The 27,329-nt window shown below is 48.6% G+C and overlaps 1 protein-coding gene across 1 annotated transcript in view; it reads right to left on the reverse strand.

Moving 5' to 3' along the window:
• Ufl1 (UFM1 specific ligase 1) overlaps positions 1-26,979 on the reverse strand; it is a 564,283-nt gene extending 537,304 nt beyond the window's left edge. The window contains exon 1 of the mRNA XM_067108921.1: positions 26,633-26,979. Coding sequence (XP_066965022.1) covers positions 26,633-26,712 — 80 coding nt within the window. The 5' untranslated portion in view covers positions 26,713-26,979. The remainder of the gene's footprint in view (positions 1-26,632) is intronic.
• Positions 26,980-27,329: the final 350 nt, after the last annotated feature.

Genomic DNA, 27,329 nt, shown 5'->3' on the forward strand with positions numbered 1-27,329 from the left:
ACAGTTCCACTGAATTATGGAAGTGAATTTATTTCTGTCTGGGACCATCAGTATGGTTCCTTTTACAAGGTTGGGAGGGTTCTTTTTTCTACTTGGGGAGGGCAATTTAACCCTTTAACGCCGAAGCCCTATTTTCAAAAACGTCTCCTTTGGCTCCTTTTTTCTCATTGCCTGAAGTTTAGTATGCAACCATCAGAAATAAAAAAATATCATTATCATATATAAATATTGGAATATATGACAGCAAAAAAAAAACTCGATATAATTGTATACAAATCGCTGTAAGGAAAACGGTTGAAGCTAATGAGTTAATTTTTTTAGTTGTATTGTACACTAAATTGCGATGATTTTGGTATATAACAGATTGTAAAACGATTAAAGCAACACAGAGAAAATATTATCACAAAATGATGCATGAATTAGTAACACACGGACGTAAAAAAGTTTTTTTCAAAAATTCACCAAAAATCAAAATATTGTGCTAGAGACTTTCCAATTGTGCCAAAATGAAGGAAATTGATTGAATATTACTAGGCTGTAAATTTTTTAGCTTACAATTGCATTTTTGAACCATTTCGATCGAGTTAAAGTTGACCGAAGGTTGATTTTTTCTATTTATCGTTATTTCGATGTAAATATAAAAAAACTGTGAAGAGCTAAAAGAATGATATATTTTTTGTTGTATTCTACATGAAATTGCGCACATTTTGATGTATAACACTTTATGTAACGAATAATATGAAACAGCGAAAAAATTACAGCAAGTTGACGCAAGAAATGACAGGATTTTCAGCAGAGTACGAGCGTGCGGAGCGAAGGAAAATTTTTTTTTCAAAAATTCACCAAAAATCTACATATTGTGCTAGAGACTTTCCGTTTGTTGCAAAATGATTGATTGTTACTCGAATGTAATAATTATGGCTTACGGATGCGTTTTTCGATCATTTCGGTCAAGTCAAAGTTGACCGAATGTTAAAATTTTGTCAGTTATCGTGATTTCGGCGAAAATATTAAAAAACTGTGAAGAGCTAAAGGAATGACATATTTTTTGTTGTATTCTACATGAAATTTCGCACATTTTGATGTATAACACTTTATGTAACGAATAATATGAAACGGCGAAAAAATTACGGCAAGCTGACGCAAGAAATGACAGGATTTTTAGCGGAGTTCGCAGCCAAGCGGAGGAAAATTTTTTTCAAAAATTCACCAAAATTCTAAATATTGTGCTAGAGACTTTCCGTTTGTTGCAAAATGAAGGTAAATGATTGATTATTACTCGAATGTAATAATTATGGCTTACGGATGCATTTTTCTATCATTTCGGTTGAGTCAAAGTTGACCAATGTTAAAATTTTGTCAGTTATCGTGATTTTCGATGTAAATATTAAAACACTGTGAAGAGCTAAAGGAATGATATATTTTTGTTGTATTCTACATGAAATTGCACACATTTTGATGTATAACACTTTATGTAACGAATAATATGAAATGGCGAAAAAATTACGGCAAGCTGACGCAAGAAATGACAGGATTTTCAGCGGAGTTCAGACACCAGGGAGCGGAGGAAAATTTTTTTTTTCAAAAATTCACCAAAATTCTAAATATTGTGCTAGAGACTTTCCGTTTGTTGCAAAATGAAGGTAAATGATTGTTACTCAAATGTAATAATTATGGCTTACGGATGCGTTTTTTTTTGATCATTTCGGTTGAGTCAAAGTTGACCGAATGTTAAAATTCACTTTGGATGCTGGGTCCTTCTCCAGCATCCCAGTCTAAAACTCGCCTCACACGCTCACTTCCGACAGGCAGTATGCGCCTTCACGGTCCTGACGCCTTTGTGACATCTCTGCAAACGTTCTGTTGCAGCACGAATACGCCTAACACTCGCAAAGTTCAACAAAACACGCCCAAATCAAAATATCGCCCCCCATGCAAGGTGCTGCTCTGATGCTCTCTGATGCGAGATGGGGAAATTCAATGATGCTTTTAGTCTGGGCGACGCCAGAAACAAAACAACAGCTGGATCCGTGAACTCCCAGCATCCGCCGAGGCGCGGGATTTGAAATCTTCCACAAACTAGGCCTACAATTATTTTTCCGCAATATTTAAAAAAGCATTTTCAGTCGACGTTTGCAACGTCCACTCGGCATTTGACAGACAATTTTGGACAACGTTTAAAACGTCCAACAGGCGTTTAAGGGTTAATGGGCAGTTTTGTTGGCTTCTTGGGGGGAATAACCACCTTGAAAGAGCCAACATCCTTTCCTTCAGTGTCTTTGACACCGAGGGGTTTTTTAGTTTCTTTTCTCTCCGTCTCAATCAAGACGGAGAGAGCAGAGGTGTTCTCTAAAGAGACTTCCTCATCTGTCTTGCTATTGCTGGCAGTAGCCAGCTCTGCCTTTAAAGAGGCAGAAGCACCAGCGGACCAGCATCTGCTGGTTTGCCCTCCAAAGAGGAGTTGGCACCAACAGAAGCTGGCACTGGGCCAGCAAGTGCTGGCCCCGCCTCCAAAGAGGCAGATGGTGGAGGGTGTGTCTCAACTGACACTTCAATTTTTCTTAGCTCTAAGTTGACGTCTTCCTTGTTAGTTCTACTGAACCTTGTCTTTGCATTACCATCATCAATAGATTCTGATGAATCTGTTAGGCGTCTTTTCAGCGATTCTTTTTTTGACTCTACCTTTGTGCTTCTTATTTTGGTTACTTTATTTGTCTCTTTCTGTTGGTTTCTAAGTTTTGCTACTACTGAGGCAAAACTTAGACCAGGTCTTACAATCTTAGCTTTTGCTCTCTCTCTTGCTTCCTTAAAAGTTATCCTTTCCATCACTTTAATGCCTGAATTTCTTCTTCAAATAAATATATATCACACTGTTGAGATGATGATGCATGTCCTCACCACAGTGAACACATTTAGGTTCCCTTGTGCACATACCATGCTCATCATCTCCACAGTTGACACAAACCGCAGGATTTTCTTGTATTTTTGACTGAAGGGTGTGTCCGAAACGTTGGCAGTGGAAACACCTTCTGGGCCTCGGGATGTACTGTTTTATTTTGTATCTATGCCAGGCTGCAGAGACATACTCTGGGAGTCTTAACGTATTGAATGTCAATATCAAGGTAGGTTGAGGTATCCGATCTCTATCCACCTTCTTTGTGATCCTGTTCACCTTAATTACACCCTGATCTTTCAATTCATTTGAAAGTTTCTCCTCAGAGAAACCCATTAGCTGAGGGGCATAAATCAAACCCTTGCTGCAGTTCAAGCTGGAGTGGGGAGTGCACTCCACCATAACTCCCGCAAGGGCCGACAAACTCATCAACTTCATACTTTCCTCTGGGGAGATACTCTCTACCAGGAGCATATTACTGTTCTGAGGGGATATTTTCGGTTGTCTGCCACAACATTTACAATTTCCCTGTTTACCTCAAAAATATCAATATTGTCACCATTGAGCTTCAAATTCAAATATTTTTCATATGAGTTGGGTACAAAGACCCCAGGAACTATTTCATACTTCTTGCTTTTCTTTATTGCAAATGGTTCCAGTGTGACAATACTGGAACCAGATGCTTTTTGTTGGGGATTCCTGGCTGTATTCTTTCTTGCCTGGCACTGGGTCGTGTCTGATTGTCATTTGGCCCAGGGGTACTAATTTCAACATGGGGACCTTCCATGAAAAAATTGGTAAAAAAAAAAAAAAAAAAAAAAAAAACTGCTGGTGAACACTGAAGAAGTACCATTGACTTTTCATGGGGCCCTTTTCTCAGCTAATGACACCAGTAGGAACTGACTCCCAGATGACCACCCCTTACCCTACCCAAAAAGGGATAGCACCAACATATCAGAGAGGCACAAGTGTAAGCCTAGCCCGCTTGTTGGGACCGAGACTATTACTAGAATACAATCATCCCCACTCTCACTATGTTGGTGGGCATACTGGAAAATATGTTGGGAGTCCTACCCCTAATAACAGCCCACCCCTGGAATCCACGGGCTGATCTCAGGGATAGTTCCGCCTTCAGGGTGTCAATATGACATCATACTAACACCCTTCTGGTCCAAACATCATCGGATTGGGTGACGCTCCCAATCAGAGTTCCCACATTTAGCTTCGAACATGAACCCCAATCCAAGGTATGATGCCCTTTCCTTTCACACAGACAGGAAATTTAATGAAGGTGGAAATATCCACACTATGTAAGCCAAAGAGTTGGAAAATATACATATATATATACATATATACATACACATATACATATACATATATATATATATACATATATATATATACACATATATACATATACATATATACACATACATATACATATATAGAAGCGGTAGTCATAGCGGGTGGATAGGAAGATGGAAGAGAATTGAAAAATAAGCTGGAGGAAGAAGTAAAAAAGGAGCAGAAGAAAAAGAGGACAGAGAGAGACATTTAGTCAAACAGGGGGAATGATTTCCCCTCGTTCGAGAGCCCCCTTGCCCGTCGCAAATCTACAGCATGAGAAAGAATATTCTATGCTGGAGCCATGCGACTACGTCACGGCAGTCTCTCATTAAGGGGGATCAATGTAGGGAAGCGAAGATATTATGTCCCAATCTATTATTTCTGATTGTACAGGGGAACGCCTTCAGTACAGTAACTAAATAAAGGGCTACTGGAAGAGAAGCATTACCACTAGGTTACGCTCCTTTAAATACACCCTTGGCCATCAACCCAAGACACAGCGTAGGGGAACGACGGCTATGCAAGGTTATCACAAATCGTTGGTTTGTATTAAAAAATATAAAAAACATGTAATATATACTGTACGCAAAATACATTAACATCCCACTGGGATAATAAGAGCTTAACGACAGTCAGGCAGAGAGATCTGAAACCATGTCTGCAATGCATGACGGCCGAAAGCAAACTGGAATGTTTACATCCGGGAAGGCGGGTATTCCCGCCTACCTGGCAGCAGTTACTGCCTAACCACCTTGCTCAAGAGTTTAACAGCCATTTCTAGCCTAAGCTGAAAGTAATTCCTAACGCAAAGGACCGACGGTTTGTATATCGTGTCAGAACAAATCTAAATGCAAAGGGGCACTAAGTCTAATTAAAAAACTATCACACACAAATTGGGGAGCTGATAGACAGTCTTACCATACTGTATAAAGCAACAGGTTACCAATCATTAACTACGGAAGTGAAATAACAATTTTTATAGTAAATTGTATTTCTCCTAACTATACAAACCTAAGGTCCTTTACATTAGGAATTACTTTCAGGCGTAGGCTGGAAACGGCCATTAAACTCTTGAGCAAGGCGGTTAGGCAGTAACTACCGCCAGGCAGACGGGGATACCTGCCTGCCTGGATGTAAACATTCCACTTTGCCTTTCGGTCCAGGTTCAGATTAAGGGGTGGCATGAGGTGGGCATAAAGCATTAAGGACCTCGGGTTTGTATAGTTAGGAAAAATACACTTTACTTTAAAAATTGTTATTTGTTCCGACACAATATACAAACCCTCGGTCCTTTACATTACGAAGACTCACTGGTTGGAGGGAGGAATCTGAGTGAGTCTCCTGCACTGACTGGAGTTCTGCACACCTAGGTTACTCCTCCTGGTCGAAAGAGCGAGGAGTCGTACCGTGCCTCTGACATATTGATCGGAGTGTAGGAACTGCAAGATCAAATGTGAGATACTGGACCTTTTCGCATGAGTGAGGAAATGCAGCTCCTACGAAATACGCTGGAAGGATCTAGAGTCGGAGGCAGTAAGGAAAAGCCGAGATAGGGTTCCCTTATTGCCAGTCTCTCCTTCCTCCCCTTGCTAGAGGAAGGAGCAGAATTGCTCCTATGATTCTATAAGAAAAATAGAATGGGTGCTCGGTGTGTAGTCTTACCGCATCAGTGCCAGTTCCAGCAGCTATTGGTTCGAGTCCTATTCTCATCCCTAAGAAGGAGAAGTTGGAGGACGGGGAAGGAGGAGGAAGAGAGGCCAGTCACTCTCGGAATCCTTCTCACTTCCACAACCAACGCCTTAGGCGAGATGCAACTCGTCCTTTTGAAGGAGCTGGGTAAGACAACACAACTTGTTGAGCAGCCACCACAGAGCCAAGGAAAAAGGGTTCCAGTGGACTGTGGGCAAGACCGAAGGAAGAAGACAAGAGTGTGGTCTAAGAGATCACGTCTTGCTTCCAGACCAACAGAAACTTCCAGAATGCGAGGGATGGACCAAGCCATTGACTTCATGAGCTCTTGGGTGAAAGGTACCGGTATTGTCGTCGTCAGCTGCCAAGTACCTCCTTTGATCGCTTCATGAAGTCAGCAGGAAGATGTGTCCTTAGACACTTCTTCCTTGGGAGAGACAGTACTAGCGAAAATGATGAGGACATCCAGGTTAGGAATGTCAAGCCTTTCGGGAAGTACCACAGCTCCCAATAGGACAAAGTAACAAATGATCTGGATCATCAACACAAAGTCCAAGGAGGAGGGGAACAAGAAGGACTCGAACCTGACAGTCGATGCCAATGGATTCGGAGTCCACCTACGACATCCGAGAAGGAGTCGAGGTACGATCCCCATTCCTGTTCTTCCATCTTCTATGCCAAGGCCAGGGTAAGATGAGACATGGTCCTAAGAGGGCATATCTCTATCCAACGACTCTTGTAAGGCACATGCCACCCACGAAACAGTTCCATGGGAGAGCACAACTGAAGAAGCTTCTCGTCCATAGTTAACTCTCGACTGAGGAGACGAAGGCTACTTCAGATAGAAGGCTAGGTCACAAGGGCCTAAGTTCTTCACAAATGAAAGGGAGAGAAGCAATTCTTGGCGGAGAAGACGAGGAAGTCCAGACTTGACGAGCGACTCTCACCCAATTAGAAGTTCCGACAACGACACCACCAGCAAAGACGGATCCAGTCCCTGGGACAGTGTTGCAGAGGACTTCAAGGGATATCCAGCTATATCCGTTGCCGCTCGGCGAGAAAGCCTGTGCTTGCAAGGAAAGCTGGAAAGTCTCCCAGTCCTGAACACACACGGATGTACTGCCTCAAGAACCGCTTCTTGTGTAAGCTGCTACAGGAGGTTGGGTCAAGCGGAATTCTTCTCGATGCCTCGGCAATCAGGTTGGATGAAGGTGAAGACTTCAAGTGTTTGTCTGTAACTCGGGGTGAGCAATGTTTGTGAACCCCTAGTGAAACAGACAAATACGGAGGGAAAAAACGTTGATATCAAGTTTTCACCAAAAAGATAGCATGCCTCAACAGAGCGGCCCCTGGTCTGGTATGAAGGAGCGAGAAAAAACTACTGACTTGTGTGCAGGAAGGCAACAGAAGGACGGTAGGGATTTCTAAGTCGAGCAGTCTCTGCATGAATCTTCGTGAAGAAAGAGTGAGCAGCATGTTCCGTCCCGATCACTCAAACCCGAGGCCAGGCTTGCCTACCAATACATCCCCACCAGGAATGCATCTGGTTAATTAAGCTGTCGAGTGTGCAATAGAACAACACTCGAGTACCTGCAAACGTCCAGATGAAACAGGAGGAAAAACGATTGCCTCTTGTTTGTCGACAAATGCCACTACTGTGGTTTTGTTGTTCAACGAAACCAGTGAGTGCTGCAAAACCCATCCTGAATTCTCGGAAGGCCAAAAGGCTGCCCTGAGCCCAGGACGGTGATGAGAAGGTACTAATCGTCTCAGTCACACAAATTCAAGACAAGGTCTTACCAGTGTGCGCCTATTCCTTAATCTGTGAATCCGTAAGTAGACACAAGATGTGAGGGGAATATGCAAGCATATTTGAAGGTTCCTTCAATCAAACATTAGCCTAACTCTTTCCTCATACATCGAAGAGGAAAGAACGGAGGAAAGGAAGCAGACTTCCATTCTCCACAATGGGGAAGCTTCTTGCAAAATGACAGGGTACCGAGGCAATTAGCTCTAGCCGGACTGGCATTTCCCGAATCGGGAGCACGGGAGAGGTGGCGGGATGGAAGTTCGATGGAAAGAATTGCCGAGACCTAAGGGAAATAGATACTTCTCCTGAAGGAATCCATTTCCAGGTCTCGGCAATGTCGCTGCCAGTTCCAGAGACTCGATAAATATCATTTCGTCCAGGCATCAGCAGTTGCAATCTTCTTCTGAAGCCTAGGACTTGTTAGCTAAGGAGTTGAGGGGGGCTGGCTTGAACTCAAGGTCGAGTTGAGATGACTAAGACCCAAAGTTCTTGGCCATTGTCCAAAGGACAAGTCAGTGCCCACCCTGGTGGGAACCTTGATTACTGGGGTATCTGGCAAATCTCTGAAAGACAAAGGCAGAACCAAGTAAAGGTTCGATCCCAAGGGTCGAGCCAACTCGGGACTTACGAAACCAGAGATCCAAATTGGGAGAAAGTCCTTCTTCTTAGCACCAGAATTGCCCAAAAAACTGCAGTCGGCAAGACCCTCCAAGGCAAGACGAATTCATATTCTGTCGAGGCAGGGGTGGAAGCTTGGTGTCTCGACCTGAATTAACTCCTTCGAAGAAAAGAATTCATCAGGTCCAGAACGCTCTCAAAAGCAAGGACCGCAGCGGTCCCTGGCACTCTCGGCCCCTCGGAAACTGCAAGGGTTGCGAGTGATGAACGTTATTCATTGGGGGAGCTGTGGTCCTGTCCCGGGGATCCTCGTGCCGACAAATCAGCGGGAAGTTCTCCGAGAACACGGGGGTGATCGTAACTTGAAGAGGAAGACCCTCACTGTTTCCGATGCGTGAAACTCCTGTACCTCTCTCCTTGGAGGGAGACCTTGACAGATCCCATGAAACCCTCCTCGGCTACTTGGTTATAATACGAGAGAATCAGGAGACTGATACCCAAAGCAAGCCAGGCGGCCGAACTCCGAAAGAAAATTTTGTCGGAGCTCTCTCTGTCCGTCTCGCGCCTCTCGGAACAACTGAGAGGAAAAGAGAACAGGTGAGGAGAAAAGAGTATCCCTACCTGTCCTGCCAGTATGATAAGCAGGAGGGGCGGACCGTGAGTGATAATCAACCGAAGGAGATTACTGCCACACGGGGAAAGAAGAGCACTTGTGCTGCGGCAAAGCGCTTTCCTGGGAAGAGCAAAAAGTTCACTCGAACATAGCCGAGAACCCGAATCGGAAAAAACCGTGTGGGGCCGAGCCAATCACGCTAACGCGATCCAGCTGGTTGGTATGTGGTGGACTGGGAGGCAGGCGGGGTGAGCTGAGCCAGTCTGGCAAGCTGAGTCGAGCCGAGCCAGTCTCGTAAGTGCGACCAGGGGCCGAGCCGAGCCAATTGCGCGAACACAATTGTAACTGGGCAGGCTGGACTCGTCTGCTGTGAACAATTGCTAGTTTCCTGAACTCTAAACTCCTTCGAGGCCGAGGCCCCTCGAGAAGAAGGTTCAAAGGGGAATTCTGTGTCTGCTATCTTGCATGCTCGAACCCTAAAGTTCGAGACACAAGAATGAAGCCCGGCCGAGCAACCGAAGCAGCTGGCGGGCAGTATCGAGACACCTGGGGTCTCGGCACCCAGACACCCGGGCGTCTCAGCACCCAGACACCTGGGTGTCCCAGCAACCAGACACCTGGGTGTCTCGGCACTTTCTCTCGTCCTGGCCTCTCGTAAGGAGAGCGCTCGTGATTCATAGAGTTCGAGCTACCCACGAGACTTCCAAAAATTGGGAGCGGCTACTTTGTTTCCTAATAGATTGAAAGAGCCAAGCACAGAACCAGTCTTAGATGCAGACTTCCAAGACTGGCAATGAGGGCGTGGCCTCAAGAGGCCGAGCTCTCGCAGCCCCCGAAACGCAAGATCCCACAGGAGAATGCAAATCGGTTTCCGCCCAAGGGCGGGAAGAGCCAACAAGAGAAACTTGTCTCCCGGAAGAGAGTCAGTCTCTTAGAAGTCCCGCAGGACTCCCAAAGTGAATCTCTTCCCTGCTTCTTCTGATGTTCGAACCGACAGGATCGAGACACCAGGCTGGGAACCCGACCGAGCACTGACAAACACTCGGGAGCGCTTGCGGTGCTGGCAGGAAGAGGAGCCGAGATTCCTGGGTGCCTCGGCCCTTTCTCTCGCGCTGTTCCCAAACTGGGCCGAGGAAAATCTCTCCAGACCAGATCGGGATACTCGATATTCCATAGAATCTCGAGCACTCGGAGTGGCTCGCGAACGAGTGCCCAAAGCAGCCCCCATCTTAAAGGCGGAACCTCTAAGACTCGGGAACGGGATCACAAACTGAGGTCTGCGCGCCCGCAGCTTCCAAAACACAAAACCCAGGACTATGCAAATCGGTTTCCTAACCCGAAGGTCAGGAAGAGCCAACGAGAGACCCACTGCCTCCTCGGAAGGAGGCAGTCCCTAGACGTCCAAGGGCATCAAGGGGAAGAAGCAGCATTCCTCTCCTTTGGCCGACGGAGGTCTGTCCGATTCTCGGGACCCCCTTGGACCTCGGGAGAGGAAGGGAAGACGCACCAGAAGACAAAATCTAAGATAAGATGAAGAAGATGGCGGCTACTTCCACAGGGCAGCTTCCTTCACCTCCACTCCGACATCTTCTACAGAATGGTGGACACGAAACATCGTAACCTCCAGGGTAGTCCGGCAGGAACACAACGGACGCAGCCAGGACACCACCACCAGGAGAAGCAGTAGGCATGATCAGGACAGTCGATGCAGGAGCTACGGCAGCGGTTCGGAAGGCAGAAGCTACTGCAACAGCCAGGAACATCACCTCAACAGGACAACTTCCTACATCTTCATGCCTACATCTTCTACAGGATGGCGGACATCGTAACCCCTGGGGCAGCTGGCAGGAACGCACGTAAGCGGCCCGGGCACGATCGCCAGAAGTGGCAGGAATGATCAGGACAGTCGATGCAGGAGCTACGGCACAGGTTCGGAGGGCAGGAGCTATTGCAACGGCCAGGAACGTCACTTCCACAAGGCGAATTCCTTCCCTTTCACGCCAACATCTACATGATGGCAGACATCGTACCTCCAGGGCAGCTGGCAGGAACACAACGGAAGCGGCCCCGGGCACAATCACTAGGAGAAGAAGCGGGCACGATCAGGACATCCGATGCAGGAGCTGCGTTAGCGGTTCGGAAGGCAGGAGCTACTGCAACGGACAGAATGTCATTTGAAAGTCACCAGCAGCAACAGGAGTGATCAGGGCAGCTGCAGCAGGAGACCAGGAAGAGCAGCCCAGAGACTTGTCAAGTTGACAAGAGCATAACACCGGGAATAGCAGGAGCAGATGGACCATAGATACGCAGGAGGCATTGCAATAGCATACATGAAAACCAGCAATGACAGCGATCGATCCACATCGGCGGGAACAGAGTCAGAGCGATCCCGACGTGGAAATATGTCATCTAACCAGGTATTGAGGTCGATCCCGAAGCAACACTGAACGAATGTCAGGACTGCTTCATGCAAGATATTCTTTGATATGTCCAGCCAACTACTGCTGTGTCTGTGATGCTCACTGTCAACCTGAAAGAAAAGCAAAGATGATTAGTAGAGGGAGGCTCCTCCCACTGCAAGGGGAACTGCCCTATGCAGCGGGAGGAGGTACAGTACTCTAGACCAGGTCGCCCGATCGCTCCCCGTCCCTGGTCTTCGCCCGACGAGCGAGCAAAGAGGACGAAAGAGAGAGATCTACTAAAGGGGAGAAGGAAGAACCTACGGGAAGAGAAAAAAGGACGGAGGGGAGGCCACCAAGGGCACCGTGAAAGCGAAACTTATCGACGACGCCCGCAACCTCCCACTTGGCCCGCAATTCTCTAAGCACAGGCGGCGAGCAACACTCAGCATAAGTAGGAAGAAATTAGTGATGCCCCTTATACACGGAGGGCGGAAGCCCAAGAAGGGAACTAACTCTTATGTCCCGATGGATGTAGGGGAGTGAGGATATTGCGTCCCAAACTATATCTCCGAAAGTACAGGGGCGCCTTCAGTATTTACGTAAAGGGCTGCTGGAGAGAAGCATTACCACTTGGTTTCGCTACTCCAGTTACGCCCTTGGCCGTCAAACCCCAGACACAGGCAGGGAACAACGGCTTATGCAAGGTTTCACAAATCGTGGGTTTGTATTAATAATATCAAACACACGTATATATAAACAAAAAAACAGAAAGATCCCACCGGGATAATAAGAGCTTAACGACAGTCAGGAAGAGAGAACGAAAACACGTCAGCAACGCATGACGGCCGAAAGCAAACTGGAATGTTTACATCCAGGCAGGCGGGTATCCCAGCCTACCTGGCGGTAGTTACTGCCTAACCACCTTGCTCAAGAGTTTAACGGCCGTTTCCAGCCTATGCTTGAAAGTAATTCCTAATGTAAAGGACCGAGGGTTTGTATATTGTGTCGGAACAAACTGAAATATGTTGGACTCCTGCCCATGTAGGGGTTAAAGGAAATGAAGAAGCAGATAAAGCAGCTAAAGAAGCAGTCCATTTGGCAAGAGCAAATGTAAAAATGATATTTTAATGATAAAATAAAGTTTGTTCATACTTACCTGGCAGATATATATATAGCTGTAGTCTCCGAAGTCCGACAGAATTTCAAAATTCGCGGCACACGCAGTGGCCGATCAGGTGGTTAGTACACATTCCCGCTGCTGGGAGGCGGGCATCAGGAACCATTCCCATTTTCTATTCAGATTTTCTAACGCCACTGTCTCCTGAGGGGAGGAGGGAGGGCAATATGAATATATATATCTGCCAGGTAAGTATGAACAAACTTTATTTTATCATTAAAATATCATTTTGTTCATGAGACTTACCTGTCAGATATATATATAGCTGAACACCACCTTTGGAGGGGGGTAGAGACAGCCAAGAATTAGGGAAAAACAAATTTGAAGGTAAAATTATTTAGGTTCCTTACCTGATAGCATAGCTGACTGAGTGGTTACTGTCACCCTAGTCTGCTTCTGCTTTTCTAGAGACCCCAGCGAGGTAGTGACCTATAAAGCTGGCGACTGCTAGATGATCTGTCAACGGGGGCGTGACCACAATGTGACTAGATCATAGACCATACAACAAGGACAAAAGAGCATACTAACCACCTAACCAACACTAAGACATTAGTCTGCAATGGATTGGGAAGACTGTCTCCATCAATCGACCCAACAACCATAAAAACACAATTAAAGGATAGGAGCAGAGCTACCCCCTGACCCCAAGGTTGTTGAAGCAGCAATGTATGGTCCCAGCGAAAAGCAATTTTCGTATGCTACCTTAACATCTCTCAAGTAGTGTGAGGCAAACACTGAATCGCTTCGCCAAAATGTGGCACTGAGAATGTCACTGAGTGCCATATTTTTCTGGAACACCATGGAGGTAGCGACCGCCCTCACCTCGTGGGCGTTGACTCTCAACAACTTGAAGTTGGAGTCGTCACAACAAGAATGTGCCTCCTTGATGACATTCCTAATGAAGAATGCCAGTGCATTCTTCAACATGGGATTAACTGGCTGCCTCACAGAACACCATAAGTTATCCGAGGGACCACGAATGTCCTGAGTTCTTTTAAGGTAATACTTGAGAGCTCTAACAGGACATAGAACTCTCTCAGGTTCCTGTCCAATAAGGTCTGTCAAACCTTTAATTTCAAAAAATCTAGGCCAAGGGTTAGAAGGCCTTTCGTTCTTAGCCAAGAACGTAGGGGTTAAAGAGCAGACAGCATTGTGTCCCTTGAAGCCCACATGACGGTTGGTAGCCTGAACTTCGCTCACTCTCTTTGCCGTCGACAGAGCAGTGAGGAAGACCGTCTTCCTAGTAACATCCCTAAAAGATGCAGATTGGAGAGGCTCAAAAGGACTGGACATTAAAAACTTGAGCACAACGTCCAAATTCCAAGTAGGAGGAATTGGCCGAGGAACCTTAGACGTCTCGAAAGACCTCAAGAGATCGTGGAGGTCCTTATTGTCAGACAAATCCAGTCCTCTGTTTCTGAAAACAGAAGAAAGCATGCTCCGATAACCTTTGATTGTCTGAACTGCTAACTTGAGTTTTTCTCTCAAATAAAGGAGGAAATCAGCGATCTGGCTCACAGCGGTCGAGGAAGAGGAAATTCCCTTCTTGCTGCACCAACCCCTGAAGGTTGCCCACTTCGCTTGATAAACTCTGATAGAGGAAGCTCTTCTGGCTCTAGCGATGGCCCATGCCACTCGGCCAGAAAACCCCCTCGCTCTGACCAATTTCTCGATAGTCTGAATGCAGTCAGGTTCAGAGCGGGAAGGTTTTGATGATATCTCGCGAAGTGGGGGTTGTCTGAGCAGATCTGCTCTCATAGGTAGGGTCCTCGGAACGTCTACCAACCAGAAGAGAATCTCCGAGAACCAGTGGTTCGAAGGCCAAAACAGGGCGATGAGAGTCATCCTTGTTCCTTGTGAGACCGAGAACTTGCGAATCACTTCTCCCAGAATCTTGAACGGGGAAAGGCATATCACGTCCATCCCGTCCAATCCCAGAGAAGAGCATCTATCGCCACTGTCCCCGGGTCGAGTACAGATGAGCAGTAAGGGAAGCCTCGCTGTTCTTGAGGTCGCAAGAGATCCACGAGAGGGCGACCCCAAAGTTTCCAGAGATCTTGGCAAACCTCCTGATGAAGGGTCCATTCCGTCAGCAGAAGTTGATGGCGCCCGACTGAGCAGGTCTGCTCGAACATTTTCGACCCCTGCAACAAATCTTGTGAGGATTGAAATGTTGCGAGCATGAGCCCAAAGGAGAATCTCTCTTGCAAGGCCGAACAGGGAACGAGAGTGTGTTCCGCCCTGTTTCTTGAGGTAAGCCAACGCCGTAGTGTTGTCCGAGTTCACTTGAACAACACGATTGGAAACTTGGACCTCGAAGAAGAATTGGAGGCTAAGAAGATCGCCGCCAACTCTTTGGTGTTGATGTGCCAGGACACCTGTTCCCCTCTCCAGGTTCCTGACACTTCTTTTCCCCCCAGTGTTGCCCCCCAACCTGCTGATGATGCGTCGGAAAACAACACTAGGTCAGGGCTCAGAAGCTTGAGGGAGATCCCTTTTCCCAACTTCGCAGGATCGAGCCACCACTTCAGGCACTTCTTTATCGAAGGAAGGATCCTCAATTCCTCTTCCAAGTCTTCTTGTTTTGCCAGTTCTCCAATAGATAGAACTGAAGAGGCCTGAGATGCAGTCTTCCCAGAGATACAAACTTCTCCAGCGAGGAAATGGTCCCCAGCAGACTCATCCATTCCCTTACCGAGCATGTTTCCTTCTCCAAGAAGACCGAGACTTTTTCGCAACATTGACACTGCCGTTCTTGCGATGGAGACGCTAGAAAAGCCGCTGAATTCATCTGAATCCCCAGATAAACAATGGACTGTGAGGGGATCAGCTGCGACTTTTCTGCATTGACTAGAAGTCCCAGGGACTTCACAAGTTCCAGAGTTAACTGAAGGTCCTCCAGACACCTTTGTTTTGACGACGCACGAATCAACCAGTCGTCCAGGTAAAGAGAGATCCTGACGCCTGAGAGGTGCAACCACATCGCAACGTTCTTCATAAGAAGCGTAAACACCCGAAAATCGGGCTGTGCTGAGTCCAAAGCAGAGAGCCCTGAACTGGTAAGTCTTGCCCCCCAAGACAAACCGGAGATACTTCATCGAACGCGGATGAATAGGAACGTGGAAGTAGGCATCTTGGAGATCCAACGATACCATCCAATCCCCGGGACGAAGGGCTCCTAGTACTGACTGAGACGTCTCCATCTTGAACTTGTCCTTCAGGACAAAGTCGTTCAGCCTGCTGACGTCCAAGACGGGTCTCCAACCTCCTGAATGTTTCGGGACTAGAAACAGTCTGTTGTAAAATCCCGGGGATTTTGTGTCTAAGACCTGCTCCACTGCTCTCTTCTCGAGCATCTGTTCGAGACGTTCGAACAAAATTTTCTGCTTGGCGAGAAGGTAATGGGGAGACAGATCTCTGGGGGTTGGAGACAAAGGAGGAAGAGTCAGAAAAGGAATTAGGTAGCCTCTCTCTACTACTTGGAGGGACCAAGCATCTGCCCCTCTCTCTCTCCAGGCTTGGGCAAAATGAAGAAGCCTGGCTCCTACTGGTGTCTGGAGGTGAAAGGAGTCACTTGCCACCTCTCTTGGAGGCGACTTTGCCTTTAGGGAAACCTCTCCCTCGAGGCGCGGGTTTCGAGAAGCTCCCCATGGAAGCTCCTCCACGAAAGGGCTGCTTCTTCTTAGCCTGCTGTGGAAAAGATGAGACGATGATGGTGCTGAAGGACGCAGTTTGAAGACCTGGAAAGGAGGTCTTGAGTCGCCTTCTCTTGAAGGCTGGCAGCGATATCTTTAACCAAGGTCTGGGAAAGAGATGGCTTGAGAAAGGAGCGAACTGTAGCTCTCCCTTCTGTGTTGGGGAAACAGACTTTGCCGAGAAAGAGCAAACAATGCCCTCTTTTTTAAAAGAGGCCGACGAAAACTTAGTCAAGTTCTTCAGAGCCATCCCTGACGGCCTTGTCCATGCACCGCAGTACACTGGACAGCTCCCCAGACTAATGGAACTCCACAGGGCTGCCACTAGCCTCGTGTGCAAAACTCCCAGACACCAGTCCAAGAAGATAAAGACTTCCACAGTCCTGAAGAGTCCTTTAAGATGGTGGTCCATTTCCGTAAGAGTCCAAGAAACCTTAGAAGAGGACAAATGAGACCTTCTGGAGGTGTCAACAAGACTGATGCAAAAAATCCTTGAGAAGTCGAGGAACTGTCAAGCCAATATCTTCACCTGTATCATACCAAATGCCTGCTTTGCCGGACAAACGTGAAGGAGGCAAACAGATCGAAAAAGAAGACTTTCCTGGTTTTTTCTAATAGTCATCCAGTCCTGAACTTTCTTGAATGCCCTCTTGGTAGAGAAGGACTTCTTCATCTTAAGAAAACCAGGAGTTCTTCTCACTTGAGACGAAGCCAACTGTGAAGGGGGAGAGAGAGGAGCTGAAGCTTGAAAAGTATCAGGAAACAGATCCTTAAACAAAAAAGTCAGAGTTTGATAATCAGTAGAAGAAGAAGCGTGTTTCTCTTCGTCCGAAGGCTCTGACGGAAGGGGTTCTTCTTCCTCCGCTGGAGGGTCTAGAGAGCGAGGAGGAAGGAGACCCGACTCGCCGATACGTAAGCGGGACCTCTCGTATTTAGAAGAAGTCGTGGCTAAATCCTGAAGAACGACAGAAGTCGAAGCGGGAAGTTGAGCATCATGAAGCACTGCAGGCGTGGTGTCAACGTAAGAAGGGCGTGAAGATATAAAGCGAGGCGAGCGAGGTGCGTCCTGGCGGGGAGCGCGCGCAGCTCCATGGCTGGATACGGAAAGAGCTTCACGTTGTGGCGCGCGCGAAGCGTCCTGGTTGGAAGCTTCTTTATACCTTCTTTAGGTGAAAGACGAGAAGCTTCATGCGATCTAGCAGACGAAGACGCCACGAAACACAGGAGACGAAGGTGAAGGCCTGGACTTCTTAACAGGCAGATGCAGATCCTTACGACGTCTGGCCTGTCCTTTCTACGGTCCATGAGAGTATCCAGCTGCTGTTGCATGCCCAACAAAATCTGACGTGTTGGAGAAACAGCTCTCTCGGGAGAAGGGCTGAACCTGCGAGAAGGAGAGGGGAGATGGGACGTCTTCTTCTTTCTCACCGGTGAATAAGCAACAGCCCTTGCCTTAGCGCGACTAGGGGGTCGAGCAGCGTCATCATCCGTTGCACAACGAAACTTCTTCCGCTGAGGAACATCCCCGAAACTTTCAGGGGAAGAGCACAAAACGTCTAGAGGAAGAGGACGTGAAGCGTCCTCTCCTCTCAAGCTTCTCTTAAGAGGGCGAGAGTCCAACCGAGAGCTAGAGCTCCAACCCCGACGTGGGGAGGACGTGTCGGAGGACGAGAAGCAATCCTTATGGATGCGTACCAGTGCACGATCCCTGGCAGCCTGGGTAGGGTCATCAGGACCTGCCGAAGGGACGTCAGATCGGTGGGAAGTCCCCGTAACCTTCATGCGGCTTTCGACATGCCCCCTCCCTGTATCCTGGGAGTTCGGCAGAGGTCCAGGCCTAGAAGCATTATAGGGCCGATCTGACACCCCCTCCACAACACTAGGGGCATTAACACAAACAACACTTTGCCCTTGCAGGGCATTCACTTTGTTTTCAAGAGCGCGAATTGACTCTAAAACGAGAGCCAAGGTATTATTCTCTGCAGCAACAACCTCAGGGCCTGAAGGCAACACTACACGGGTTAGGACTAAAAACTACAGGGTTACTAACATGAGAAAACCCTGACTGTCCATCTACAGAAGCACTCCTGGAGGAAGACCTCCTCAACCTATCACGCCCAATTTTTAGCATATAGGCTTCATACTTCTTCCACTCCCCTTCAGATAATCCCTCACATTCATTACAACGATTATCCATAGAACATTCCATACCCCTGCATTTCATACATAAAGTGTGAGGATCTACAGAAGCCTTCGATAGCCTCACCTTACAATCACCCAAGCTACAGACACGATAGCTAGAGGAAGACATCTTATTTAAAGAAAAGTCAAAAGCAAAATCAAAAACGGTCCAGAAAAGCGTATGCCAAGTCACAGATCCAAGTCGAAACCAAAAAACAACCAAAATACTTAAGTGACAACAAATTTCGAAATCAAATGGCGGGGAACTGACAACAGGTGTTGACAGTCCGGCGACAGAGAAAATTTGAATAGAAAATGGGAATGGTTCCTGATGCCCGCCTCCCAGCGGCGGAATGTGTACTAACCACCTGATCGGCCACTGCAGTGCCGCAAATTTTGAAATTCTGTCGGACTTCGGAGACTACAGCTATATATATATCTGACAGGTAAGTCTCATGAACAAAATCTCAATTAGTGATTATATAAGATATAAAAACAATCATTGTAAATAAATGGCAAAATATATGGAATGAGGAACCTATAAATAGTAAATTTAAACAGATAAAATCCAGTGTTGGAAAATGGAGCTTATCATGTCAGAGAGAGAGAGAGACGCACACAAGTAATTCTGAAGCGTCCGCGAATAGGCCATACTCGTTTGACATGTGGACCCTTGATGAACAGTCCACAAGACCTGCCTCCCGAATGCCCAGAATGCAAAGTGTTGATAACAGTCAAAACATCTGCTGTGTGACTGTCCAAAATATAGCCAACAGTGAGTATCACCTTTGGAAATAAATCGATGGGGGAAATTTTGTCGGAATCTTATACATTTTCAGTCATCCTAATTTTAACATTCATAAAGAAGTGTTTATAACTTAATAGACAAATTATAAAACCAAGTAAATATAATTTTTAAAGTACATTGTATTTTTCCTAAGTATACAAACCCAAGGTCCTTTACATTAGGGATTACTTTCAGGCGTAGACTGGAAACGGCCGTTGAACTTCAAACAAGGTGGTTAGGCAGTTAACTACTGTCCGGGAGGCGGGAATACCGCCTGCCCAGATGTAAACATTCCAATTTGCCTTTCAGCCCAGGTATCAGATTGAGGGGTGGCATGAGGTGGGCATAAAGTGTAAAGGACCTCGGGTTTGTATAGTTAGGAAAAATACAATTTACTTTAAAAATTGTTATTTGTTCTGACACAATATACAAACCCTCGGTCCTTTACATTAGGAGACTCACTGATTGGAGGGAGGAATCTGATAAAGTCTCTCTGAACTGACTGGAGTTCACCACCTTGTCTTCCCTTCCTGGTTGTGAGAGCGAGGAAGGGAAAAACTGCCTCTGACAAAAGATCGGGTTGTAAGAAACGCAGGATCAGTTGTCAGACTTCTGGGTTCCTTTGCATGAAAGAGGAGACGTCAGTTCATGCAAAGTAGGCTAGGAAGAATTTGACGTCGGATGACAATAAGGCAAATACAAGCATTGGGTTTGTCTATTAGTCATGGTCTCTTCCTCCCCTTGCAAGAGGAAGGAGTGGGGTTGCTTCTATTAACCTGAACAGAAATAGAACAGGAGCTCCCGTTATGTGCTTACCTGCCTCGATCGCCAGATCCAGCTTGTAACGGCACGTCCGCTCCCTGCCCATGGGAAGAGAGCCAGGATGGGGAGAAAGAAGAGAGGCCAGTCACTCCACATTCAATCTCCCAATCACAACCTGTCCTGTTAGAGGAGCTGGATAAGCTACACAACTTGTTGAGCATCCACCACAGGACCCAAGGAAAAAGTGTCCAAGGACTTGTGTGCAACACCCCGGAGGTAGAAGGAGGTGAAGGTAGTCTGCTGGGACCACACACCCGCCTTCAGCACCTGTGACACCGACATATTCTTCCGGAATGCGAGGGACGGACCAATGCTGCGGACCTCGTGAGCTCTCGGACGAAGCGTACCGGTGTTGTCTTCTCCTGCAGCAGAGTACGCTCTCCTTATTGTCTCACGAAGCCAGAAAGAGATGGTGTTCTTGGACACTTCTTTCTTGGTCGAGCCAGTGCTAACGAAGAGTCGTCGACACTCAGGCCGGAGGCGCCGAGTTCTCGTCAGATAGCGCCGCAGCACTCTAACAGGACACAGTAGCATCTCGTCTGGTTCATTACCTACAAAGTCCTCTAAGGAGGGGACCGTGAAGGACTCGAACCGTGCGTCAGGGACCAAAGGGTTCTGAGTCTTCGCTACGAAATCCGGGACGAAATCAAGCGTAACTGATCCCCATCCCCTCGAGTGTTTAACATCAAAGGAAAGTCCGTGAAGCTCGCCAACTCTCTTCGCCGATGCCAGAGCTAGCAAGAAGACGGTCTTGAGGGTCAGATCCCTGTCTGACGACTCTCGTAAAGGCTCGTACGATGCACGAGTCAGGCTCCTTAGGACGAGAGTCACATCCCACGCAGGGAGCCTGAGATCCCTGGGTGGGCAAAATCGTTCGTAGCTTCTCATGAGTAGAGAAATCTCGGAGGAGGAGGAGATGTCTACTCCTTTCAGCCGTAAGACTAGGCCGAGTGTGGCGCGGTAGCCTTTCACAGCTGAAACGGAGAGAAGCTTCTCTCGGCGAAGGAAGACGAGGAAGTCCGCGACCTGCTGAACAGTAGCTCCGACCGGAGAGATACCCCTTCGACGACACCAACCACAGAAGACGGACCACTTTCCCTGGTATACCGCTACGGAGGATCTTCTGAGGTATCCTGCCATCTCTGTTGCTGCGCGGCGCGAAAAGCCTCTCGCTCTAAAGAGATGGTGGATAACCTCCAGCCGTGAAGACACAGGGAATGCACTGCCAGGTGGAACCGCTCTGCATGAGGTTGGCGCAGGAGGTTGGGCCAGGGGGGAATCTCTCTCGGTGCCTTGGAGTGGAGAGCTAGCAGGTCCAGGTACCAAATGGCCTGGGGCCATTTGGGTGCCACCAGAGTCATTCTGAGATTCGGGGTGATCATCACTCGGCGAATCAGACAGAACGGGGGAAAGGCATATGCGTCGAGATTGTCCCACGGGTGTTGGAACGCGTCCTCAGCAGCGGCCCATGGGTCCGGCACGACAGAATAGAAGACCCGGAGCTTTCTGTTGTGCCGGGTGGCGAACAGATCGATGCCTGGACGCCCCCACAGGTCAAACAGCCTTTCCGCTACTTCCTGATGGAGGGACCATTCGGTCCCTACCACCTGGCTCTGGCGGCTGAGCTTGTCTGCCACGACATTCCTCTTGCCTGGAATGTACCTGGCTGACACCGTATCTTATCAGTATGCCCAGGTACTTTATCCTCTGCTTGGGGGTGAGATCTGACTCCTCCAGATTTACCATGATCCCTAGATCTCGGCAAAACTCGAGGAGCCGATCCCTGTCTTATAGCAACTGCGAGCGAGAGCTCGCCAGGACTAGCCAGTCGTCGAGATACCTCAGAAGACGTATCCTGTGCGAGTGGGCCCAAGCTGACACGAGTAGGTGAGGGGAGGCCGAGACTCGAAGGGTAGTAGATATCCCTCCAGAAGGATATCCACTATCCAGGTCTCGGCTCCATGTCGCTGCCAAGTTGCCCAATGGCTCGACAGGCAACCTTCCACCTTCGGCAGCTTTTGGGGGGGAACGCCGCCCCTAGCATTTCCCCTTCTTCTTCTTACCCTTGCCCCCTTTACCAGCTTGGAAAGTGGGCTGAAAAGGGCGGGAGGGACCTCCCCTTCTCGACGAAGAAGAAGGCTGGGTGTTTACTCGGGACCCCTTCGAAGACTGGGACTTCTTAGGGGCCGAGGAAGTGCCAGCCTGGCCCGAAGACCTGGCCGCAGTGGAATGCGAAGACCCGGAGGTCTTGGCCACTGCCTGGTGGACAAGCCAGTCGCTGTCATCGGCACGGCGCTTGTCCACCGCGGTGTCCACCAGCTCTCTGTGGAAGAGAGAGGAGGAACCCAGCAACGGTCCATTCCGCAGGGCGATAGCTGACTCGGGACCTACAGACCTGGTGAAGCGAGAGAGAACGGCATCCCTTCGCTTTAGCACAAGGTTCGCCCACAGGTTTGCAGTCTGGTGGGCGAGGTAGGAGATAGCCCTACCCCCAGGCTGGCACAGTCTCCCAAAGGCAGATTCTTCCCCAGGTACAATAGCGCCTGAGGAAGCAGCTACCTTCGATACTGTGAAGGACCACAGATTGAGCCAGGAGACTGCTTGGAAGGCCGCCATGGCGGTGGCTTCCAGGGTTGCAGCTTCTTGCTGAGAGAGGGAGATACTCTCTGCAGTCAATTGCTGCAACGACAGACCCGGATCCAAACGAGTCAGGTCTAGGTCAACCTGCTTAGTCAGCAATCCCCCTTCCACTGGAGTGTAGAAGCGCTTCTGTCGAGGCAGAGGAGGAGGAAGAAGCTTTTCCGAGCGGCTCGAATGAAGCGAACGGTCTTGCCCAGACACAAGACCGTTCACCTGGTTGAGTACCCCCTCGGCAAGCGTGGACCACAGCAGCCCCACCAAAGCCTTGGGTTCCTTCTTGGGTCCCCAGAAGGATTCGAGGCGCGACGGATGATCCACAGACGAGGCCGTGGTCCCTTCCCCGAGGTCATTGTGCTGTCGAATCAGCGCGATAACCTCCGCAAAAGTCCTCTGTATTTCGGGGGTGTCCGCATCCTGGAGCAGAGGACCCTCGAGTCCTTCCAGAGTGCGGTCCTCCCAAACTACTCTCCACGCAGGAGGGAGAACCTCGGCAGACCCCCGTGGACCTTCCTGAACCACGCACCTCGGCAGACCCCCGTGGACCTTCCTGAACCACGCGGGCATAGGACCTGGTCGAGCCGAGAACCAAGCCAGGTTCGTACCCCGACGCAGTAGAACTCTGAGGAGAACACTCCCAGAGTTCCTCCTCTCTGACTTGCGCCCCCTGGAAGAAACCGAAGGGGCGGAGGGGACAGGCGAGGAAGACTGGGTGCTCCCACTGGCTTTACTGGCAGAACCAGCAGAGGCAGTGGGCCGAGAGCGGTCACCAACCCGCGGTGATGACGAGCCCCCGGGTCAAGGAGACTGCTTTACCCCAGGCGAAGCAATCTCCCGAGAGCGGAGCCGAGCCGAGCACTCGTCTCCCCTGAGCCAGGCTGGCCGCGCAGACATGGCCGGGGACTGGGAGGAGTCGAGCGCGCGGCTGGCTGGCGCGAGCTTGCGCTGTCCTCTGGACGCGCCCCAGTCTTCTTCGAGGCCGGAGCCTCTCGGGAAGACTGAGCAGGGGACCTCTTTCCCACCTCTCCTTGCGTTCAGCCCGAAGCACTATCCCGGGAGCCTGACTTAGCACCTGAAGGAGTGCCAGCAGGAAGAGACGGAGCACCTGCATGCCCCGGCTCTTTCTCTCGCCCCACGCCCTGGTCTGTACGGCGAGAAGTTTCTCCCGTATCAGACTGGGGTACCCGGGTCTCCTTGGGGGCCCGGGTACTCAGAGCAACTCGTGAACGAGTGTCCAACGCGGACTCACTGGCCTTCGCCGCAGGAAGTTTCTTAGCTGCAGCGGACGGAGTGCAGGCCTTGGTCTGCACGCCCTTGGCTCCCGGTGCCACTGGCCCGGAGGCCAGGGCAGCGGTTCCCTGATCCGAGGATCGGGAAGAGCCAACGAGAGATCCCACTGCCTTCCCTGTGTAAGGAGACAGACCCTTAGAAGCCTCGGTGCGAGGCTTCTTCGGGGGGGAGAGGCAGACTTCTTCTTCGGCTGCAAAGCCTCGGAAGGAGAAGCGGAAGAAGCAGCAGAAGACGACGACGATGATGACGAAGACGAAGATGAAGACGACGACACCTTCCTAGACCTTTTCTTCTTCTTCTTCACCATCTGCTTCAGGAATGCCGTCAAGTCCACAAGCCAGGAGAGCGAGGCCGCAGACTCAGGAACAGCAGGAGGGGCTGCAGCAGAAGGTATATCCCGGGCAGAGACCACGGAGCTCGAGCCAGCATTTGCCTGGGTGGAGAAAGCCGCGCGTCGGCCAGGAACAAAAGTGGGTGGGGCTGGGAATGCAGGCGCCGCCACTCCCGTGTGGATATTCAAGTCAGGCCGCGCCAGGGTCGATGGGATGGGGACTGGAACAGACGAAGGGCCGGGCTGGAAAGTCAGACGAGGAACAAAGGTCGTGGACAAGCCAGGGTCAGCAATGGGGGCAGCGACAGTCACATACGGGTATGATGACGTCACCATGTAGGCGGGACCAGCACGCGTGAACGGAGCCAGGAAGCCAGGAGGCAGCGGAACAGCATGTTGCAACGCAGGTGACACCGACACTTGGGTGTCTAGATGTGATGCAACTGACACCGGGAGCTGAGCAAACCTCGACATGGTGACGGTCGTAGTAGTGGCTGTCGTTGCTGAGTGAGTCGTAACTGGAGCGGGGGGCAGAGAAGCCAATCCCTCCAGTGACATGCCAGGTAGGCCCAGGAGTAGCCAGGTTGAACTTGGAATCGACGCCTGGCTATCCAGCCCGAGACCTGAAGTGAGAGTCGGGTTAGTACAGGAAGCCTCTACCCGCTCCGGAGGAAAAAACTCCCCTCTGGAACGGGAAGAGACCTCAGAGAGGATGTCCCGGCCCAACTCTCCCCCGCGCCCTTCCACAAACGATGAAACGAAAGAGGAAGGGGAGGGGGAGTCCTCACCCGAGGGAGCGGGAGCAAGCAGGGGAAGTTCGCCGGGAGGGAGAAATGAGCCCGACACATTTGCCACCACTGGAGTCGGAGGAGGACCAAGAACAACACTCACTACAGGGGTCGTCGTGCAAACACACACGCCCCCTGCAAGATGTACAGAGGGCGTGTGGGTCCACGTCGACTCTAGATCTAAAAGAGTTGCACTTTTTACCCCCTACCCCAGTACACACACACGCTGGGTATGATAGGAAGGTTTGGATGGTTTCTCCATTACAAAACAAAAAGAGTAAATTTCCCACCAATTAAGTAGAAAAGAAAGCTGTCAGGCAGAGAGCAGCGAAGAACAACGTCCGTGCGCTACGACGGCTGAAAGCAAATTGGAATGTTTACATCCGGGCACGTGGTACTCCCGCCTCCCGGACAGTAGTTAACTGCCTAACCACCTTGTTTGAAGTTCAACGGCCGTTTCCAGCCTACGCCTCAAAGTAATCCCTAATGTAAAGGACCTGGGGTTTGTATATTGTGTCGGAACAAAATGAAAATACAGAAGCCTGTTGGGTGTTTAATGAATAAAAAAAAATTGTATGTAATTTATTCTAAATTGTAATAGTTGATTTTTCTGAAATTTCATTTTGCTCTTTTTAATCTTTAGTTTTTATTGTATGTATGGAAACGAGCAAATATATTTATTGTACACACATGTTTCAGTTTAAAAGCATGTTCACTATACAGGTTTTTTCTTTTAATCTTCATTTTCATTCATTCACTGTCACACGAATGACCTATTTCGTCCCACTTCTAGGCCTATGGCCTAGAACTGGTATTCATCCTAATCCTTCGGGCCAGCCCTACTAGACCTGACAGTCAGCTCAGTGGTCTGGTTAAACTATCTAATCTAAATAATTATAATAATAATAATAATAATAATAATAATAATAATAATAATAATAGGCCTAATGTTCACCTGACACAGATTACTTAGGTAAGCTTAATCATTAGGGTAATTGTGTAGGAGGCCAAAACATGGCATAAGCAAATCAGGCAGTGAGGAGGAAAGCGCAGGAGCAAATGTACATTCACCCACCTGACTCCTCTGACTGCTTTCCCAACAGAGGAGAGTGCCATCTGTGTATACAAGAAGAACCCTGCCATTGCCATAGCGTACCCAAAGCAATGCCAAACCCACAATAAAAAGCGAAAACTAACTTTGTTCCTACTAACAATGGGACAAAAGTTCAAAGGCATATTCCATTATTCATTTCCGATGTTTGCTGTTACCTGGGAGGTTTCAGGAGGGGAGAAGCCCCCCAAGCCAGGTCCTGAGGGCACGGCGCCCTAAGGGAGGTTAAGAAGGTTAGGTCATTGCATTATAAGAAAGGTTAGGTTTGTTTTCGCCCCAGGAATTCTCTTACAGCAATATGCTAGGTTAGGATAAGATGCACTTCTTCCGCCTAGCCTAATTTACGTAAGGTCTGGCCTATGGGCCCAGTATACCAAGTGCAACTTTGCAGCACATCCATCACTCTAACATTAGAGTAAGTACACTAGTTTCCGTACTTACTTTTGCAAGGTTGAAGCAAGCTGTGCTCGCTGGAAGTCAGCCGCAAGCCGTTTAATTTCCTCCCAGTCCGATGAAGACATGGTCACTCGTATTCACGACCAGCAAACGAAGAACAACACTTATGCACAGCACAACACCTGTAAGATGTTACTCGTTATTGGTGAAGGCAGCAGCAGCAGCAGCGGTAGCCAGTGAGACCACCAACCGCAACGTTTCTTCACTGGTAGTGGTAGAGTGACTGGTCTGGTAATCGCGTGAACGTGTCTGTGTCTGTGAACGTCACCCCGTTTACAAGTTACAAGTGCCGCAATCCTTGACACCTTTACAAAAGCTCACCGTCTATCACCGTTCTTTATTTGCTTATATTTTTTTCTTTTTGTTGGAGGTGGGGCCGTTGTGGTTACACATTTTATATATTATCTTTTTGTTTTGATTCATGCTGTAGTTTCTTAGAAGCTCTACTATATTTTCTGGGGTAGATCTCAATCCTAAGAAGTTTTTTCACTTGTTTGGTTTTATGTACAGCCATCCAAATGGGTAATTCCCTCTCTGGCGGCCCTCGTACGTTTTCAAAATAAGGTGCTTCTTATATTTTATAATTGTCTTTCAGTGTCTTCTTGTCAGTATCATAGCTCCTGCAGGATAGGAGAGTCTTTACTTCCTTTTTAAATTTGCATTCTTCCTGTATGCCCTTCAA

Source organism: Macrobrachium rosenbergii, chromosome 9 (assembly GCF_040412425.1).
Source record: "Macrobrachium rosenbergii isolate ZJJX-2024 chromosome 9, ASM4041242v1, whole genome shotgun sequence".
NCBI classification, from domain to species: Eukaryota; Metazoa; Arthropoda; class Malacostraca; order Decapoda; family Palaemonidae; genus Macrobrachium; species Macrobrachium rosenbergii.